Source organism: Triplophysa dalaica, chromosome 2 (assembly GCF_015846415.1).
Source record: "Triplophysa dalaica isolate WHDGS20190420 chromosome 2, ASM1584641v1, whole genome shotgun sequence".
Lineage (NCBI taxonomy): Eukaryota > Metazoa > Chordata > Actinopteri > Cypriniformes > Nemacheilidae > Triplophysa > Triplophysa dalaica.
In genome coordinates this window covers 28,258,759-28,279,750 of record NC_079543.1, presented here as the reverse complement: position 1 = coordinate 28,279,750, position 20,992 = coordinate 28,258,759, and the positions used below count along the sequence as shown (strand labels likewise).

Here is a 20,992-nt window from a genome sequence, read left to right as displayed (position 1 = left end):
TTAGCATTGAATACAACAAGAATGTTTAAAGCCAGAATATTGACAATCTAAATAAAGCGCAATTGTTCAAATGTGATCATTTCAAAGAAAGGCATGCAAACGGAAATCCAACCGATGTAGTTATTTTTTAAACACAATTAAATGTCATGAATAAAAACAATAATACAAATAATTTTTCGTTTTTTTATTATAAAGACGAACCATCGGTTTCCCGTGAAAACTAGCCTACTACAAAATGTCTTCATGTAACACATTACCACTAGAGAACACAAGAGACCATTACACAGATCATTGCCTTAAAAAGAATATATTTCCCACTTTAACCATTAAACCCATTAAGATCTCTTGCGGTTTTTATTGTATGAGTGGATATATCTATTATCCTCAGTTTACCACTAGAGGGCACCAAAGAAACTGTTCAAATGTGAAGACCAGACAAACAATCCACAGTTAAAGAAAGAAGAGATTGGACACATTTAAATAATAATTAGTTATTAAATTTAAGGCTAATGTATTTGAAAGAAAAATCATCACAGTTCAAGCATGAAGGCCACAATATTCTGTTTGTTAATCCTACAGAGTGAGTTAATACAGTTTGTGTTTCACTCTTGTTTAATGACGACATCAAAGTAAAAATGAATGATTGACTTCTGTCGTCGTTCTTAAGTAACAAACAACAATTTTAAACGAAATTCACAGATAGTTTGCGATGTATATGTGTATGAGATGAAATTCTCTCTGGAGATAGACGTCTAAAGAGGAATGACAGGATTTAGAGCTGGAAGAAAGTGAGGGTCTCCCACGACCCTTTACAGTGAGAAATGAGATGTGGAAATAGCACTCAGGATTTTGGCAGACGTCGAGTCCCTCTGGGGTGCTTTGGAGAGCGTCCAGAACTGAGTGAAAATAGCAGCACTGGAAAAGAAAGACAACAGAGAGAAATACCCATCCGGCTTCTGCAGATACAGAATAATAAAGACAAAGATCACCAACATATTCTGAAATCGCAGATCACATCTCTTCATCATCTCAGTTGTTTCTCCAAAACATCAGTGAGATTAAATGAAGAACAAATGGAAACATCTCAGATATTTCAAAGGAGATAAAGAGTCACAAATGTAATGTTGTATATGTGCTGCTGTCTGAAATCTTCACACACAGCTGCACACAAGACATGTCTTATATAAAGTGTGTGTGTGTCTTAATGTGTGCGTTTATGTGTCTTATTATGTGTGTGTCTTACTGTGTGTGTGTGTGTGAGTGTAGTTTGAAGGACAGGATGTGATGTATTTATATACGTATATAAAATAATTTATTCAAATATTCAGCAAGTCTGAGGTCTGCTACATACAGTCTCTCACAAACAGATCAGTTTTGGTTCCAGAAAGAACCGTTCAGTCAAATGTTCTCTAAAGAACCATCTCTTTCTTACTTTTTTATCATCTGAATAACCTTTTTTTTGTCACAAGGAGCATTTTATGAAACAAAAAGCATTTTATGGGCACATCTAAACCTTGATATTCTCATATATATAAAACACAAGACTTTTGTCACTGATGTTCCTTCTGGAAGATGCATATTCTCATAGAACGCTTTGATGTATGTGAAGAACTGCTTTTCTCTCCATCAGCAGTCCCGTTCTGTTCCTCTGATCTACATTTGCTCCGATGACTTTCTCACAAGCATGGTCCTATTATGAATAATTAATGCAAATTATTAACAAATGTCTTCATTCAGAGAAACCTTGTGCGTTTACAATATTGCCAAAGCAAACAAAGCCATGTACAGACTTATAAAATAAAGGTATGAGGGAAAGGATCACACTGAAAATGCAAATAAATAGGAATACTGTGATGTAAATAATATCCCTCACACGGTTCTATAACTACACCCACCACACATATGCCCAAAGTTTTTTATGTCTGATTTTCTGATGCCTTCATCTCTGATGTTTTGGTATTCTGCACGTGTGTAAAGCAGAACGCATCTGTTCTGCATCTTTGGTTTCCAGGATTGTTTGTGAATGTCAGTGATATCAAGAAGTCTAGATTTTGCTCGAAAAGCACCAAGATCATCTTTCATTCTACTGTAACCTCAAATTACACCTATTACATCAAATACCATCAGATAGTCAAGTCAAGATACACTTGGTCTCATTTGAAAATACACATCACAAATATAAAACCGGTTGTAAAATGCCAACTCATAACTTAAGAGGAATGCAATTATGCAAGTATTGACCATGTTTTTGCTTTCATTTCTTCTTTTCCACAAACAGATACACACAGAAAGGCTGTAATGTTATCGCACTGTTGCCATGACATCAAGCGATGTCGCCTCCAGTGAATCTCATCCTCTGTAGATCTGCTTTTCACATGCGCTTCTATCAATCCAGAGTCTCAGAGAAGCCTGTAGTGGGTGGTGTGAAATCTCCTGTGAAACATCTCACTCACACACACACACGAAAAACACACAACTCAATCCACCATACAACAGTCATGTGGAAGAGAACATTCAGTTCTGGAGATCAAACACATCTTATGAGTAGAACTTCTTAAAGGAGTAGTTCACTTTCAAATAAATGTTCATGATCATTTACTCACCCCCATGTCATCAAAGATGTTTATGTATTTGTTTCTTTAGTAGAAAAGAAATGAAGGTTTATGAAGAAAACTTTCCAGGATTTTTCTCCATATAGTGACTTCAATGAACTCCAAACGCCTGAAGGTCAAAATGACAGTTTCAGTACAGCTTCAAAGGGTTTAAACCATACCAGACCATGAATAAAGGTCTTATTTAGTGAAACTATTATGTGAAGTCATGAATGCGCATCGCAGAACAGAGCATGTGTGTCGATAAAGCATATACATAAAAAAAATATATAATGACCTATCGTTTCACTAGATAAGAACATTATTCATCTTCTGGTGTGGTTTAAAGCCCTTTGAAGCTGTACTGAAACTGTCATTATGACTTTCTACCGTTTGGAGTCCTTTGAAGTCACTATAAGGAGAAAAATCCTGGAATGTTTTTCATCATGTTTTTCATTTCTTTTCCACTAAAGAAAAAAAACGTAAACATCTTGGATGACGTGAGTAAACTATAATGAACATTTATTTTGAAAGTGAACTACTCCTTTAAATCATCAATATACTCAAATGTTAATTTCTTATTGTAAACTTACATTACACATGCCTCTTAATGCATAAAACTGTTTTTAGTAACATTAAACCTTCAAGATTTATTTGATCAAATCAAAACGATTTTCTGCGTTTCCAAAATTAAGAAGAAGTAACATTTATAACACACAACCATTCATTCCAGAAATATACATAAGACACGATGAGGGTCATGTCCATGATATTGTCCAATAAAATGCTTTTTAAATTGAGAGGATTGCTCTATAAGCATCTACATCTGACTGTACACTGAAAAAATGTCTTATTTAGTATTTTAAATTTTTTATTTATAAATGTCTATAAATTCTTGATTTAAGATGCATGTTCTTGATGAGTTAATGATCTAATAAAATAAGTCTTGTTTATAGACAAAAAATATGACATTTCGGTGAATATTTGCTTAAAACAAGCAAAAAAATCTGCCAATGGGGTAAGAAAATTAATTTTGAATTAAAGTTTACATTTTTCTTACCCCATTGGTAGATTGTTTTGCTTGTTTTAAGCACAAATTCATTGAAATCTCATATGTTTTGTCTAAAAGCAAGACAGATTTTCTTGCTCATCAAGAAAATGCATCTTGGTTCAAGAATTTTTAGACATTAGTACAGAAAAAAAAGACAAAAATACTAAGTAAGAAAGTCATTTTTTGCAGTGTAGAAATGAACAAATTATACTGCGAATACTTGAAAAATACCAAAACACCAAGGTCATGGATTCGATCCAAGGGATTGCACATATTTAGAAATGAATTAACATCTTCCAAATGCGTAAATGTAATGTTCACGGTATAAACAGACTCCGGATGGTTAAATTGTTGAAATTTATTCACTGGTGGTAATAATTCAACGGTCCATTATAAATGTTATCAATACATATAGAAATAAATTCAACAGAGACAGATAACAGCCATACTCAAGCGACATCTGTGAATAAGATTGTTTTTATTGTTGTGTCAAATGAAACCATATTCACAATCCATTTACCGTGTGGAAGAGGGTAAATGTTCACTTAAAAAAATATACGATTAAAGATGAAAGTTCAAAAGGCAAACGGCAGGTCTGCATGGCAAAGGTTCACCCATAAATGATCATCCAGAGAGACGTGTTCATGTGTGTCAAATTCACAAACAATAATGTTGAGCCATGCACGTTAAATCAACATGTTGTACGGTTGGCCTCTGTTTTTATAAACTACTCAGCGACTGCTTTCCTATAAACATTTTTACATTTCTGGATTATTGAAGACACATGAAAGTTTGAAAATGAATTGTTCTGTAATACCAAATAACTTTAATACCAAAATACCTAAGACAATACAGCTTAAGAATATCATTATTGTATATTCTAATGATCAAAGAATTACAACAAACAAAAGAAATATAAAAACAGATTATCTTTAACAACGGATTTGGTAGCCTGTAACTCTCCTGAGAAAGGTGTGAGAAATTGAATCTGTTTTGTTATTCTTGTCACAGATGCATTGAGACCGACGCTGTATTTGTTTCTCTTGTGTTTGTCTGTATGACCCCATCAAAGCTCAAAGTGTTAAGAATATATTCCCATTCAGAAACACCATTCGATACAAATACAGTCGACAGTCCACAAACATGGTCAAAACCAGAGCATTCATGGAGTAAAAACTTTTAGTTTGAAAGTGTGAAATCAACATACAATGAAATTACTTTTTACGAAAAAACCTCTACAATAATAAAAATGATCAAATAGAACATTTGCGCATTTATTGCTTTAAAAAGTGATGTGAAACCAGTTTGCGTCCCGTCTGTGGAAGGACGAGAAATTCTGCCACCGGATTAAAAACCTCGATACTACAGCAAATCTGGTGATTGTTTTACTACGTTATCAAAATACACCGTTCAGTTTATGTAACTTATTTAAAAAAAATCACAACACAATCAAAAGAGAAGATTTCCAGGAGTTTCAGAAAAAATCAACCTGGACACAACGATTAATAGCAAAGTGCTTTCTGGCATCCTATTTGGTTTTCTCAAAAGAAAAAGTCCCCTGAACGCACCAGTCACGGATAGGGTCGATGCAATGGGACGCCTCCGCACTCATGAAGATCTGAAACCCGCAGGAAACTGTGGGTCACATGACGGTGGGCCATTTGGAAGAACAAAACAAATTCATTCTGCCCATTCCAGAGTCTAGTGGCAGTTTAAGACATCAGGTTCTATATGTGCAAACTAAACAGCAAAATCAAAGCGATCCTATCTAAGAAGTGTCAAAAGTACATTTAACGTGTGTTTACGTGCAGGTAAAAGAAACAGTGCATTCCTATAACCTCTCTGTTAGATTTCATATTTTGACAATATTTTTGACCTTTTCAAGATCAGTGGTTCTCAACTGGAGGAAAGTGACTGTTTGGATAACGTCGCGGACAACAGCGAGACAAAGTGACACAAACTCCATGACATTTAATTTATCACGTAGGCGTGTTTGCAAACACATCATCTTTTGTTGTTGATGTCAAACATTTGCGTCTGATGAAACTTTATGATATCAATTGCTAATTTGTAAAATTGCCTACATGATATAGAAGAAGCTCAAGTGACATCATAAAGGTAGATACAAAATACCCATCGTCTGGAGTGAATTAAGAGAGCATTTACAGCTTCACTTTAAAGTGAACATCAAAATAAAGTTATAAAATATAGTGTCGTAGTCATGAAATGACATTTGACGGTTCGGTCGATAAAAATGTGAGTTTGTTTTACAGCATTGTGTGTACTTTTTAGACGGACCCTTAGCAAACATTTTTTTCAAATTTACACTTAAAATCGCAATTAAAAACAACACGGCTGTGGTGGTCTGATTAAATGACTTCTCAATCAGACCGGTTTGAGTAATAAGACCAGATGCAGAATTGCATTCTTCAACCCATGGCATGATAATACTTCATTATACATTATTCCTGATTATCAAGCAGATGAAACCCAACACTGCGTTGATCTAAATTTGTCTGAATTTAGGGTTTAACACTCTGGGTTGTTTTTGAGAAGTGAATCTATATGGTTGTATGAGTTAAAGGACGTTGAATGTGCGATGAAAGCATAGCAGTTGAGAACCATTGAGCTGTCGTGTGTCTATGCTCTGTGTCTAATGCTGAAATCTACTCCTGTGTTCCACCCCTCGTGTTTGAAAAGCCTCATCGCTGGCGGTCGGGGGGTTATTGTATACTGCAGGAGGAACAGCACGGGTCTTCTTTATCAGGCTGAGAAGCGTAATCCATCTGTCTAACAATCTCTGAGAACAGTTCGTCCACCATAGTCTTACTCTTAGCCGAGGTCTCCATGAAAGGACATCCCCATTCTTCAGCCAGAGCCTGACCCTCGCTCGACGAAACCTCACGCTCGTTGTCCAGATCCACTTTATTTCCCACTAATATCACCGGCACGCGCTCGTACCTGTGAGGAAACATCAGCAGAAACTCAAAACCGTCAGCATCCCGTCTGTCCCTGCACTGCCAAAACACAGGTGATTTTGGACATAAACAATACATCACAATACAACTAAACTGGTCTGTCAGTCCGTCTGTCATTTATTCATAGGAATATAACAGAAGGAGGTATCACGCTGACATTTAAATTAAGATCTACAAATAAATATGTATTCAATTTTTTTATATACAGTGTATATAATTGTTGCTATATTTAAATTAAGATTATAAAATATACAGTTGGTTAGTTACCTAACCCTAGTTACTAATTAAACAAGTGAAGAGTTAATTTACAAAAACAGATAAATTCATGTTTTTATTGTTCATTCCAATGAATATCAATCAAACAGTTCGTTTTTATTGTTTTTTATGAATATTTTAAAAAGGAGTTATCTTTTGCAAAAAAAACTATATTATGTTCAAAAAGTATATGTTCAGCTAATGGGAAGCAGTTAGCACATAGTCTTCATGGTTAAGCTCATTGTCATGAAATCTTTATAAAATGTTTAAGATTCAAAGCAGACTGTCGGTGTTCCAGACCTTTTAGGGTTGTTTTGAGTTATTCTAAGTGTAATAGGAGAGTCCTCTTCACGACTCCTAACGTCTCACAGGTATAGGAGCTAGTTTAAGCGCTAAACCGCTTTGTGAAAAACTCTAAGTCCTAAAATGAGGACTGACACGAGATTCTCCTAATTCGGAAAGTTAGGAGCTACTTTTAGCTTTAAGATGTTTTGTGAAAACGGGCCCTGAAATGTCTCACTGTGATGTTTTTATTCTATAATGTTTCACTGAAAATGTTTACATAGTAAATATTGTTTAATAAAAGTGCAGATGGATATAAGAGAAGGTCATGTGACATGTAAACATTTAAAGAAGGTCAATTTTAACAAACGCTCTCTCTCTCTCTCTCTCTCTCTCTTTCACGTCTGTTCTCTGTTACACTCAGTTACATTCAGATGTGTTTTTAATGCGACCCTTCAGACATTTATGGAGCGTGTTATTATTCTAAATAACAGACAATAACAACCTGCTGTTCTTTCTCAAGCCTCAATTCAGCTGATGTTCATCATCACATAAAACCCAGAGATGCTTTATCCAAGATAACTTACAGTGCATTCAAGAAAAACTTTGATCTTTTTTAATCCGCATCTGTGATTGTGTGTGTATATCATCGAAATATGAATTCTTGAATTAACGGCAGGGATGATATATCGTGCAATTTCCTCAAAGAATTAGGCTTAAATGCCGCAACATACGATGCATACTTGATATCGAGAAACATCTGTGTACTTTCATGCGTTCTCTGATCTTGAGTATTGGAACCGGACTTTGGAACACTGATGGTTATTGATGATGTAGAGCGAGAACACGAGGACACATGACCGCTGAAGAACACATAAATTGAGAAACAGTCAAACACGCATGCACATATGCTGCCAATCAGCATATTATGCATCATAAATAGTGTTCGAAAGTAGAATTAGAATGTCCCAAATCATATTTTTTATTTATTTATTAAGAAATCTTATTTTTATTATTTATTAAGAAAATTGTTTCACACTAAAATGTATACACTTTTCCATACAAAGACAGTACATGCTTTTAGATCATAGTATACGTATGTGAAGTGGGACGCAGCACAAGTTTTCATGATTGTCACATCCATAACGCTACATATTCCTTATAAATGGACACATGAAAATTCATATAAAGTAACTATTTTATGTTGAATAAATCATTGGGTATTATTGCTTTACGATTGTGCATTTTATTTTACAGAAATCCTACAAAGTTTGTCGTCTCCAAAAAAAGTCGTACTTTTTTGTCACATCCATAACGCGTGTTCAAAAACTGGATTTTTTTCAGGTTTAGACTTTATCGACAAGGGATTGGCTAAATATAAACAGATGGTTCGATATATTCGTAACAAATTCATTCTCTCTGCATTTTTATGTCACGTACGTAACACAAAATGTCACGTCCATAATGTTGAGATTCCCCCAATGGTTATATATTCTATTGCTGTTCTTCAAACCTTTTCAGGTATTTGCATGATAATAAAGTATATTTATAATGATGAGGTTTGACGAAGGTTGCTTTTTCAAATGCACGTTAGAAACGACTCAATCTCGTAATGATTTTAGATCGGACAGTACTTCCTATTGATCAAAGAGCCGTAGTTCACGAAAGAGCTGTGCATAAAACAGATCGATTTCAGAATCCTGTATAATTATTGTTACAGTTTTATGCCAGTTATTCACATATACAATTACAACATGGCATTTCTTAGTTGTTATCAAAAGTCTGATTCTGGGTTCTTGACAGGTTGACAGGTATAATTCATGAAGGCAGAAAAAACTGATGTTATGCACAGATCAGTGAGTTTCCAGGGTTTAATTCAGCGATCCTGTTGGGTGTCATCTCACGTATTATCGTATTAATGTCTGGACAATTAAAATAATCGAGTGCAGTGATGTGAGGATAAATGCTAAAGTGAATGTAATTCTCCTGCAGGTCTAATGACCCAAAACATCTCTTAGAAATCATTAAAGCGTGAACGCTCTCTCTTCATGTAGCGACAGACGGGCGCTGCATTTATTCATTTAACTTGTGTGAGGTTATCTGACAACAGCTTGATGGTGAATTATTCTTCTGTGTTTAATACCTGAATCACAACACGAGCACAATCCCACAGCAAAACATAAAAATCACACACACACACACAATCAATCAATATCACACTAAAAATTTAAATACAATTCAACTTAAATGCATTCCTGTCATGAACCTGCCTTCCTAGCAGCTGTTTCTCTTATTGTTGCCTACAGGATCATGACAGCACTATTTCTTGTGTTTGTTTTGGAAGCACACGGACTTTGGTCGGGCTATGTGCTGTCCCGTCCTCTGCCTTAGCCCCGCCCCTTATCTCCTAGGGATGCACAGATGTATCGACCGCCAATATAAATCGCCGATATTGGATTAATTTAACTCCATTATCAAGTCCGTTGTCAAAATAAAAGTCCAGTTAACCTCATAACAAACCTGCTACTAATAATGTAAAAAACTGGTAATTAAATGTAAGTAGACTTAAAACAGCAAAAGAAAAAAACATAATATGAGAGAAACAATTCATATTAACACAGTTGTACACCACAAAAAAAATCAAACGATCCAGAAAAAAAAAATCAAATGGAATTTCGGGAAAAGATCAAACGGATTTCATAGGTCTCTGGTTTATTAATTAACTGCATGGAGGCAATAAGTTGGATGTCTGAATATCCTATTTTTTTCTCTGAGCAAAATAAATACTGTAAATAGCAACAGCACAAACTTTATTTAAATATATTCAAGAAATTATCCATTTTAAGTCAAATTTGAGTAAATGTTTTTAATAAAAGAAATATTGGATAGCAAAAATAACCTTTGAAGATCGTCATGTTGTCTTATTGTGTTTAATCTTAACTTACATTTAGGCATATTTACACTTGTGTCTCTCTTAAAATGTTAAATGGATCAAATTCATGTTCAGTAAAATAAATTGAATGCAGAAAAACTAGCTAGTTTTGTGTAGTACTGTATGCAATTGACCCATATCTGTACGGGAATCGGCCAATAGTTGTTTGTTAAAATCGGTATCGGCCCCTAGTTTAACTTCACCTGTTGCCCTTGTTACTTCCCCTTTTTTCTTCCCTATTTAAAGCCTGTGTGTTTTCAGTCCTGTTGTCATGTCTTTAGTCAAAAGTTGAATCTTCTGTTTATTGTTTTGGTCCGGTTTTTCCCCCTGGAGGGATTTTTCTTATTAGGTTTTGTTAAAAAAAGGTTTTTGTTTAAAGATCGGTCTGCAATTGGGTTCTGTCCTTGTGCTAAAAGCTAAAGAACGGTTTCATGTGAATGTTAGACAGCAGGTGATTCATGAATAAAAAGCATTAGTGAATGACTTCACCCCACAAGAAATGCGGAAATGAGTCTCACGTGTGATGGATGAATGATGGATGAAACTTTTTGTTGTTTGTCTGTCAGAAATCGCTCCGTCCAGCGCTTTAAGAGCTTCATGGACGAGTTGCTCGGTAACGGTTCAACCCTCAGAGTCTAGAAACATAAAAACAGATGTGTGTCTACAGGGAGCCTGCTGGAAGAGAGGCATGCTGGGATGCTTTTGGCTGTAAATGCTGCTGTGGACCACACGCTGATACAGCCTGGAACATAACAAAATAGAGAAACGTCTTCCAAACTTTTCTGAAACAAAAGATCTCTTGGAAATGAAAAGCAGAAGTGCCTGAATGAGATCCAACAGAAAGTTGCAAGACTTTTTATTACACACACGAAACCAAGTGTTGTCAAACATTGACATTAAAATTATCATGACATTTATTCATTTGGCAGACGCTTTTATCCAAAGCGACTTAGTAGGGGAGCATAAACATTTTGTCAAAACATTATTTGTGTTTGGTTGCACAATTGAACCTAAAGAGCAAATGACTCTAATAAGTGACTAATGTAGTTCATTTTCAGTTTGTCTCCCATAGTAGGAAAAATTACTTTATCATTTTTGTTTCGTCTGCTGAATGCAAAAGATATTTTGAAGAATGTAGGACAGCAAACAGTTCTGAGGCACTTTTGACCACCATTGTATTTTTTCCTAGTATGGGAGTCAATGGGGGGCAAAATCTGTTTAGTTGTACGCATTCTTCCAAATATCTTTCTCTGTGTTAATCTTAACAAAGACATTTATACAGATTTGACAGAATGTACATTTTAGGGAGAAGCATCCCTTCAACATGCCGCAGAGTCTCTGCCGTCGAATGAATGGGTAACCCCTCCCCCCCCCCCGACACGACAACACACAAAGATGCTGCAGAGATCCAGACTTTCCTGCATCCTGGGAAAGTCCCCTGAAAATCCCACAAGACATCCTGCAAAACTAGTAACACATCTGTTTTCAAGGATTTCCTCTCGTCGGGTTCTCGCGTTGGCACTCCCGGTGGCACTCGCTTTAAGACGTGTCGGTCCCTGAGGTCACATCTCATTTACAGGTGCTCTCATTAAACACGGGTCATACGTGTAATGTGTCTGAATTCATCCGCCTGTACGAACTCAACAACAGAAAACTTTCTGCATCATTTCCTGTAGTCTGTTTAATGAATCCACTTCCATCATAAAGATGATTTAATCCACATAATGACACACACACACACACACACACACACACACACACAGAGGATGTCTCTGGTTTAAGTGTGTGTGTTTGGGTGAGTTAATGCACTTCCGATGTTTAATTGGCTTTACAACATCGCAATCTCATTTATATTTTGGTGAGTGTGCAAATCTCAACATTGTTGTCATTGTGAGTGTTTGCTGTCTCAGCGTGTGTTAGAAACTGTGCCAGAGTCCTTAACAACTTCTGCCATTAAAGGGACACTTCACCCAAATATTCTGTCATCATTTACTCGCCCTCAGATTGTTCCAGACCCTTCAACATTTCTTTGTTTTGCTGAACACATAGGAAGATATTTAGAAGAACGTCAGACCTTGACTCCCCGGTGAAGTATCCCTTTAAAGCAGTCATAGGCTGGTGAAGCGTTTTAATCTGACAACGGGAATTTCCAGAGGAAACACTACATTATTAAACAGCTCTGTGGAATACTTGACTGTGTTTGGTTAAACAGAGAGTTTTTGGTCAAATGTTTTTTTTGATAGTGAACACTGAAGTGTTAAATTCACTCTTGTCCCAGAACTTCCACTCATAGTCATTTCCGACACTCGCGTTTACTCCTCGTGTAATGCAAACCTTTTAACAGATATTAATGTTTCATCTCCATTTATTTATTTATGGACTTGCCTCATAACAAGCTGCTTAACACAAAGTCAAGTCAGCTGATCGTTAAAACAGAGTTCCGGTTACAGTCCTGCATGCCATGACATCATCGACGAGCGTCATGCTCTTCTTTATGAAGATAAAGACATAAAGGGATCTGTGCCGTGATGGCACAGAAGAACAGTTTCAGTTCCCCAAACAACCATTCAGTCAAAGATTCTTAAAACAATCAATGCTTTCTGTTAACTGTATATAAGCTGTTGAACACTTTTCCACTATACAAAAAACTGAAATATTCTGTGGATGTTAAAGTGATACTTCAGCCAAAAATGGGTTAAATTCTGCCATCTTTCACTCACCTTATACAGATTGTTCCAAATCTGTATAAATGTCTTTGTTCTGATGAACACAGAGAAAGATATTTGGAAAAATGCTTAGAACTAAACAGATCTCCCCCCCATTGACTCCCATAGTAGGAAAAATACTTTATAACTTATTTGTTCAGTTGAACATAAAATAAGATATTTTGAAGAATGTGGGACAGCAAACAGTTCTGGGGCACTTTTGACCACCATTGTATCTTGTCCTATGGGAGTCAATGGGGGGGAAATCTGTCTGGTTATAAGCATTCTTCCAAATATCTTTCTCTGTGTTCATCAGAACAAAGACATTTAAACAACTCTAAGATGAATAATTATGACAGACATTTTTGGGTGAGGTATACCTGGACTTTTCCTTTAAACGTGACTTTACTCCAGAGTGCATACAGCAAAAGACTTTAAGACGAACTATTGATGTAACTGCGCAAAAACCAAATTGGCCACGATTAAAGTTGACATTTTCATGAAAATGTGCGGTGATGATGTCACACTGTCATAATATGGCCAGTGACTATTGTGACGTCACTTCAACAGGTGACAACGTACATCTTTATTGTTAACAAAATGAAATAACAGTACAAATATACACGCCGAATAAAAGTCATAAGATCCTTTAGTGAACAGCTCGTACGCGTTTTCCATTCGACGTCATGACTGTGTATGTCTGTGTTTCTGTTTAAAGTGGTTGTGTATCTTATATCCGTGAAAGCCGATATGGAAAAAACAAACAACACACTTGCTATTTTGTAAGCCTGACGTGTAAAGATGTGTAGATGACAATAGAAGCTATTGCACAGTACACTATAGCAGAAGCAATAGCAAATGTTTCCTGACATATGAGAGGATCTGTCTGTCTTTATTATGGCTACTCCAGAAGTGGTTTATGGTATGGCAGTGATTGGCCATTATTGTGACGCTTGTATTTAATAATACAAAAAATGATGTACAAACCTCTTGACTCTGATGATCTGATCTCGCATGGGTTTGATATCTTGGAAGCTCTGCTGGTTGACCAGACTGTACACCAGAATGAAGCCCTGGCCGTTCTTGATGTACAGATCCCGCATCGACGCGAACTGCTCGGTGCCGGCGGTGTCCAGGATCTCCAGCACCGACGGGGACGAATCCACCTCGATCTCCTTGCGGTAGAAGTCTTCAATGGTCGGGTCGTACTTCTCGATGAAGGTCCCGGTGACGAACTGAACCGTGAGAGCGGACTTCCCGACGCCACCGCTGCCGAGCACCACCACCTTGTACTCGCGCATTGCGCACCGACGTTACGCGCGTCCGATTGAGCCAGATAACAGAGTCAGATCCGATCAGATGCAACGAGGAACTTGCGTTGAATATTGCAGAAGTCGAGGATACGCTGAGCGAGCCATGGCCACACCGGCCGTGTTGCGATGCTCACCGAGACGCACAAAGAACCGATGCGCGGACTTCATGACATCTCCAACTGAACGCGAGCGCATGTACAGCCCAGCATCCGCTTAAAGGAACGACACCGCGCGCATGTTATAGGTCAAAATTAAGTCTCGCATCTCGTAAAGAACAACACATGAGGCATTAAGGGTTCTTCCCAAGGGGTGTCATCATGTGGAGGTCCTTTAAGAGGCTGCTGCGTTTCACGACACAAGGCGCAAAAGCGCGACCTGACGCAGTATTTCAGCCATCCTGTCTTAAATAACCCCGCATCCACATCTCACGGCGTCTCCGACCACCATAATCTCGGGTGGAGACCTACTGAAGCCGAACCACGCAGTCTGGCCCCCAACATAGGTGTGCTTCTGCATCGTTGATGGCCGGGACGTCCAATGGGCACCGAGGATTGCCGTGAGCCACGCCTGTGAGTTTCTATACGGCGACGTTGACTCCGGTGGGAGGGATTTCCCCCTCAGCTCTGTTGGAATTGGTTGAGTGTCTTGGCAACCGACTAATCAGAGGCGGCTGTAATAAACGTGTCAATAAGTGACGGCTGGGGATGCTGTTCCTATGGCAACAGCGCCTGCATCAGTCCCTGAAATAGAAATCACCAGGGATGCGGCCATTGTGCGCACTGATGGAGGTACAGTTTCTGATCGGTTGTTCACACAGTAATGACAGCAGGATGTATTCTGTCATCCAAGTCACAGACTTCCAACCATGTTTACTTTTTTGTTTGGATGATATAAAATTGAAGCGAGCACCTATTACTAATGAGTTCCCGTTAAATTCAAACAGGTGTCCTAGAAGAGTGTAGATCATCACATTTACATTGACACGTTTTACTAACATTCAAAAATCACGTACCATAGTTTAACTATACAATTGTTTTATTGGTAATTTTACAGTTTTAAACCAAACTTATTTTTATGTGCTACGTCGTTTACTTTCATGCTATTTAATTTAATGACGTTCATAAATATTTGGTCTAAATATCTGTCTGATCCTCCGTGAGTGACCTAGAAGCAAAAGCATATCTAATAATATAGATAGATAGAAACTGGGCTTTCATTTTATTTTCCAAGAACATTGTCAGTAAAAACAACATACAATTACAATATAAAGTTATATAACAAAATGCCAATTTTTTATATAGATTTATACATATTTGTGACCCTGGACAACAAAACCAGTCTGATGGGGACATAATCTGAAAGCTGAATAAATAAGGTTTCTATAAATGTATGAGTTATTAGAATAGGACAATATCTGGTTTAGAAAAAACGGTTAAAACTCAGGAATCTGAGAGTGCAAATAATCAAAATATTGAGAAAATTGTCTTTGAAGTTGTTAATCACTCACAAATATAAAGTTTTTATATATTTAAGGTAGGAAATTTACAAAATATCTTCATGGAACATGACCTTTACTTAATATCTAAATATTTTGAGCCATATTTCTTATTAAAAAAAAACAATGACGTTTCAGGTTGTAAAGATGCGATATAAACACAAACACACAAACAACAGACACTCGCGTTTTTTAATTTTTAATTTATTGGTTTTGTCTCAATAGATTTTACACTATTTTTCTGGAACCAAAAACATTTTTGACTATATGACATAAAATAGCACATAATATATATGCACAAATAAAACATTTTAAATGGTTACATGAAAACTAATATTATCCAAAGAGGGCTTGCTTAATAATTTTTTCTTCTCATATTAATCAGTGAACATGTGTGTGTGTCTGTGTGTGTGTGTGTGGATGGGCTTCTGCATTACTGATGGAAGTCAAGCAGCACAGCGTAAATACCCACAATCCTTTGAGTCTGACGTGACATCTCAAGAGCATCAAACCTCTCGGTGAAAATGTTTAGGACCAATAAACTCTTACATTTGTTAGTTATAGGTCCAGTATACTGGTATCTGAATGAAGATGTGAAGAAAATTCTGTTGACGCAGGAGAACACAAGAGAACAATGGACTAAAGGTAAGGCAAAGTGTTTGAATACGCTGTGTCTGCTCAGTTTACAAAAAGTGCTTCTTCACACCATCAGTCAACAGTGTTTCTCCTGCATGAGAAGTCCCACGTTAAAAACAACAAATGTGAAGATGTTTTTTACTTCTGTAGTGTAGATAGAAACATTCAATATTTTGTTTTCTTAGATTAAATTGAAAATAACTTCTTATTTGACATAAAATACCATGCAAGATGCTTACAGAATATTTAGTTGTCTGGTGTAACAAAACCGATAAAATAATCAATATGTTTGATTTGTGTTTCACTGTGCATCTGTTTGAATGAACATCTTACAGTTACATGAAATCAAAGTGCAATCATTAGATGTTGAACAAACCAGGACAATTTTCATAAATAATATAAAAGCAATCTTCAGCACTACTTGAGATCCTTTACGTCATCATCATCAAAAAGAAAAGAAAAGGCTAGTCGATTGGACTGATATAATATTGTGGGACTGTTTCTTAAGTTACGTCACACTATTTGTAACCGGTGAGTATTTATGACTACATCTTAAACGTTACACCATTAAAGAGGCCGAGAAATGCTACTGAAAATCTCCTGGTTATATCATCATGACAAAAAAAATAAGAAATGTTCCAATATCTGCTTTACAATCTAACATTGTACAAGTGCTCTAGAAAAACAAAAAGAAACAAAAATCAACTTAACAATTACATCATTTACAAAAATACCAAAAATTTAGTATTTGCAACTGTAGGTTGCCACGGCAACAACTTAATATTATTATTATGAAAGAACTATTATACTACAGAGATTTTTCTATTATATTTTTTTACTTTTTTTGTTCAATTTTAAATCGTTTTTTGGTAAAACATTACCTATACAATAAACATCTTTACATAACACAAGCAGATCTATAGCCCGGCTTGCGCTACGGCGCCATGTCCGGTCGCCTCAGAATATGAGAAGCCGGCTCCTGATTGGCTGAGCTTACGGCAGAAGCCGTGGTAACCGAGGACCAGCGCACGTGGCTAAGCCGGGCTTAATAAATTACATTCGTTTTTAAAATAGGTTACACCGTTGTTCTGTGACTAGTACTTAACAAAACAATACAATAAAATGAATGACAATTAAAATAATTTGAAATCACTTTCCACCTCAAAAATTACATTAAAACTGTAACTTTTGCAAAAAGAAAACTCTCGTGACTTAATAACAACAGTAAGACCAGTGCCATATTCCCGCTAAAGCAAACGTTTGTGTGGATTGTCGTTGTTAATCGAGCACCATGAAACACATGATGATTCTGATTGGATAGCGCATGCACACGCACACACACTTTCATGCATGCACATACATACACACGCACGCTCGCACACGCGTCGCCGTCCATCACAAATGAGGGAGAGATAAAGAAGGCCTTGTGTATTCATTCATCCAGATTCCAGGTCTAAATAAAACGGATTAATGAACGCTGTTAGAAGAAAACGACAGTCCAGACTTAAAAAAGAAAAAACGAAAACCTCAAATCTTCTCTTTGTGTAAAACACACTGCAAAGACAATCATCATGTTACAGACATTGAGCTCGTCCTGACCAAACGCAATTACATTTCCAATGTAAACTACTAGAATAAACAAAACAAACATTCTGACTATACGACGCCAACTTATTCCATCTTCAGGAGAAAATGATGTTGAACATTTTCAAAAGCATGTGATGATGGTCTTTTTTTTCTTTCTCAAATTGGCCAGGATTTTTTGGGAGCTTTGCTTTCGTCACCATACAGTTTTTTTTACACCCGACCGCACATAGTCGATCTTTTCAAGACGCTTGCTGTGTAAAATATATTTTTGAGGCACTTCTACTGTTTATCAAATAAAACAGGTTTAGCGGCGAGGGTGCTCCGCCCTCCGTTCACCACGGTGACGTCACGTGTCCTGCGCCTCGTCCTCATTCATTCCGTCCAGACGCCGGTTTGGTCCGTCTGGTTCAGGACTCGTGTGAGATTACAGCAGCTCTCCAGTTTATAATGAAGCCCTTGGCACGGTACAGAAGCCACAGTCGACTCCCGGATGGCCAGTGTTTCCACACAGACGCATCGAAATCATTCACCGTCCATTAAAAACGAAACCAAAAATAGCATCAAGTAGGCATTAAACGCAGTCCTTCGTCGAGACGTTTTCATGGCACGAGGTTCGCCACATTCACACTTCCGAAACTGATGAAGTTTGTTGTTTGACGTTGAATGCGCTTTATTGAGTTGTAAACCGTTCTTTGGCCGTTGGGGTCGCGGGTGGACGAGCAGGTGAACTTCCGGAAGGAGGCATGCGAGCGCGTTTCCACCAGTAGACATTCAATCGATCTGCAGACATCTCTTCGTCTGCCCTGTCACATTCAGCTTTCTTTGTTTGTTTGTTTGTTTGTTTGTTTGTTTTTCAAATGAAATCAATCCCGTCTCCTCAGCGCTGAGGATTGTTAAGACAAACTCTTCAGAAAGCGTCCCATGATTCAAGACGATCCGGCACTTGTGCACTACTCCCAACCGTGCAAACGTCTTTTGTTTTTGCCCGTTTTTGGGTTTGCGTTGTGCATTTGATTTGATTGAAAGTAACATGGGAGAAAAGTACACGTTATCTGACATCAAGTCATTCAAATGAATTCTCACGTACTGTGTGTCTCTATGAAACGTGCTGTACATCGACATACATCTATACATCCATATATATTTATATTTATATATATATTTTATATTGTGTGATTTTTTTAGTTTGATAATCTATTCAGCAGCCGGATGTTTGTGGAGAATAACAGGTATACTGTGTATGTGTGTGTGTGCTTGGTTTGGTGTACTCTTTAGCATGCAGGTTGCTGTAGTTCTATAGGGGAGGGCAGGTTGTATTTACACTGGGATGTTTTGGGGTATCTCAGAGCGCTTTCTTGACAGCCCAGTCCTCTTCTGCGGTTTATTTCAGAATGATCTGCACAAACACAAGCAGAGAACAACAAACAGCCGTTAGCCGTGAAACACACACGTCTGGAGTTTTTCTACGTGACGTCTGGAGGGTGTAAACACAGGATAACGGTTGAGCGCATTGGATTGTGGGATAGAGAGTTTAGTAGGAGTGTAGCATGACAGTACGATATGACAAACATCATTCACGTCTGTAATTGTTCTTAGAGATTTTATTAAATATGGGACTCGGCCAAGTCTTGTGATCCCAGGACAACATCTCACGTCATTCCTGTTGTGTTGTGCTACGTTATTATCGACTGTGAACACAACACCGATTCAACATTTTCTTAAAAACACATTGTTAGTGCAATATCAAACCATCATATATGTCTTCCCTTCATCTCTAATAACTGATTTATACTAAGAAAAAAGAAGAATTTGCTTCTATGACACGTCTATGTCATATAAATCACGTTGTTTTTATTCCTTAATTTGTTTGTAAATAAAACATGATAAAGGAGCGGGCAGAGTGACACCCAGCAAACGTAATCAATGAAAAAGTAAAATCAGAATAAACAGCGGGAACGCTGACGTCATGCCGGATGATGATGTGGCGAGTGATAGCTTGACACACCGCGGCATGATGGGAAAGCAATGCGAAAGAGAGAAAACATGCAGGATAACAGAAACTGTGTGTAACTAATGTGTAACTCTGTGTGTGTGTTGAATCTGAAAGATTTATGTGATGTCAGTTAACAGAAAGAACAAAAACTATTCAATAGAGTCACGTCGTAGAGTGATGATGTGTCCAGCAGGGGGCGCTGCTCACCTACATTTCTCATAAACAACTCGACTCACTTCACCCTTGAACACCACAGACTCACAAGGTCAAAGGTCAAACACTGATAGCTGCCTATCACCTTAAAGTGATAGTTCACCGGAACGTTTAACTCACCCTCCAGTTGTTTCAAACCTATATACATTTATTTGTTCTGTTAGACACAAAGAAAGATATTTGTAAGAATGTGAGCAATTCTCAGTTCTGTGACATCATCCTCTACCATAGTGAGATTGAAGAATTTACGCACAAAGTTCTGGGCACTTTTGATTACCATTAATTTTTCCTACTATGGAAGTCAATGATGTCACAGAATTGACGGAAATTCTTCCAAATATCTTTCTCTGTGTTAATCAGAACAAAGTAATTCACAGAGGCATGAAATGAGATGAGTGTGAGGAAATGATGATAGAAATTCAATTTTCGGGTGAACTATTACTTTAATTCTGCTTTATTATCTCTCCTGTGTAATACACAGCTCGCTTTATCATTTCTTTCTCTTGCCTTCAGTCTTTATTCTAGTCCCGTTACTCTTTTTTGTCTCTCTCTCTATTAGTCAAGTCATGTTTCTGCAGTGAGGCCTCATGTCTGTCTGTCTGGATCTGACGCAGGCAAACACAAGATGAAGAAAGCGTCTGTAGATTTGTATCTCTCAAGAGTGTTGATGTCTTCTTTTCACCGATTAACCTCAAGAACAAGACACATGATTAACTAAAGTTGTCTTTCATTTTGTTTACAGGGGTCATATGACACGGCTAAAAGGAATATTATCGTTTCTCTGAAACGCGCGGATATTTAACAAAGCTCATGGCTCTGAAAAGCGTGGTGTGCTATGATTGGTCAGTTAACCAGTGTCTAGTGATTGGGGGAATACTGCAAGCGTATGACGGAAATGTAAAGCCTCTGACCATATTTGGAACATTAGGTTACTCTTTAATTGTACAGACAGGTACACCAC

General features: G+C 37.3%; 2 protein-coding genes across 15 annotated transcripts in view; both read right to left on the bottom strand.

Moving 5' to 3' along the window:
- Nucleotides 1-4,089: 4,089 nt before the first annotated feature.
- Nucleotides 4,090-14,592, bottom strand: rap2ab (RAP2A, member of RAS oncogene family b). Its single transcript, XM_056737123.1, has 2 exons — nucleotides 13,782-14,592; nucleotides 4,090-6,603 (listed from the first exon to the last, which is right to left on the bottom strand). The coding sequence occupies exons 1-2, from the start codon at nucleotides 14,093-14,095 to the stop codon at nucleotides 6,366-6,368; spliced, it is 552 nt and encodes a 183-aa protein (XP_056593101.1). The 5' UTR covers nucleotides 14,096-14,592; the 3' UTR covers nucleotides 4,090-6,365.
- A 1,193-nt stretch (nucleotides 14,593-15,785) lies between these two features.
- Nucleotides 15,786-20,992, bottom strand: part of mbnl2 (muscleblind-like splicing regulator 2) — a 46,282-nt gene continuing 41,075 nt past the window's right edge. For 12 of the 14 annotated variants that reach the window (XM_056762732.1, XM_056762765.1, XM_056762755.1 and 9 more), the window contains one exon: nucleotides 15,786-19,221. In XM_056762732.1, coding sequence (XP_056618710.1) covers nucleotides 19,207-19,221 — 15 coding nt within the window. In that variant the 3' untranslated portion in view covers nucleotides 15,786-19,206. The remainder of the gene's footprint in view (nucleotides 19,222-20,992) is intronic. The other 2 variants (XR_008908534.1, XR_008908537.1) reach the window with 1 other exon arrangement.

Excerpts from the sequence above, each read along its gene's own strand:
- rap2ab (XM_056737123.1), bottom strand. The coding sequence starts at position 14,095 with ATGCGCGAGTACAAGGTGGTGGTGCTCGGCAGCGGTGGCGTCGGGAAG. Across the intron at positions 6,604-13,781 it reads CAGATCATCAGAGTCAAGAG|GTACGAGCGCGTGCCGGTGA; the intron begins GTTTGTACATCA and ends GTTTCCTCACAG.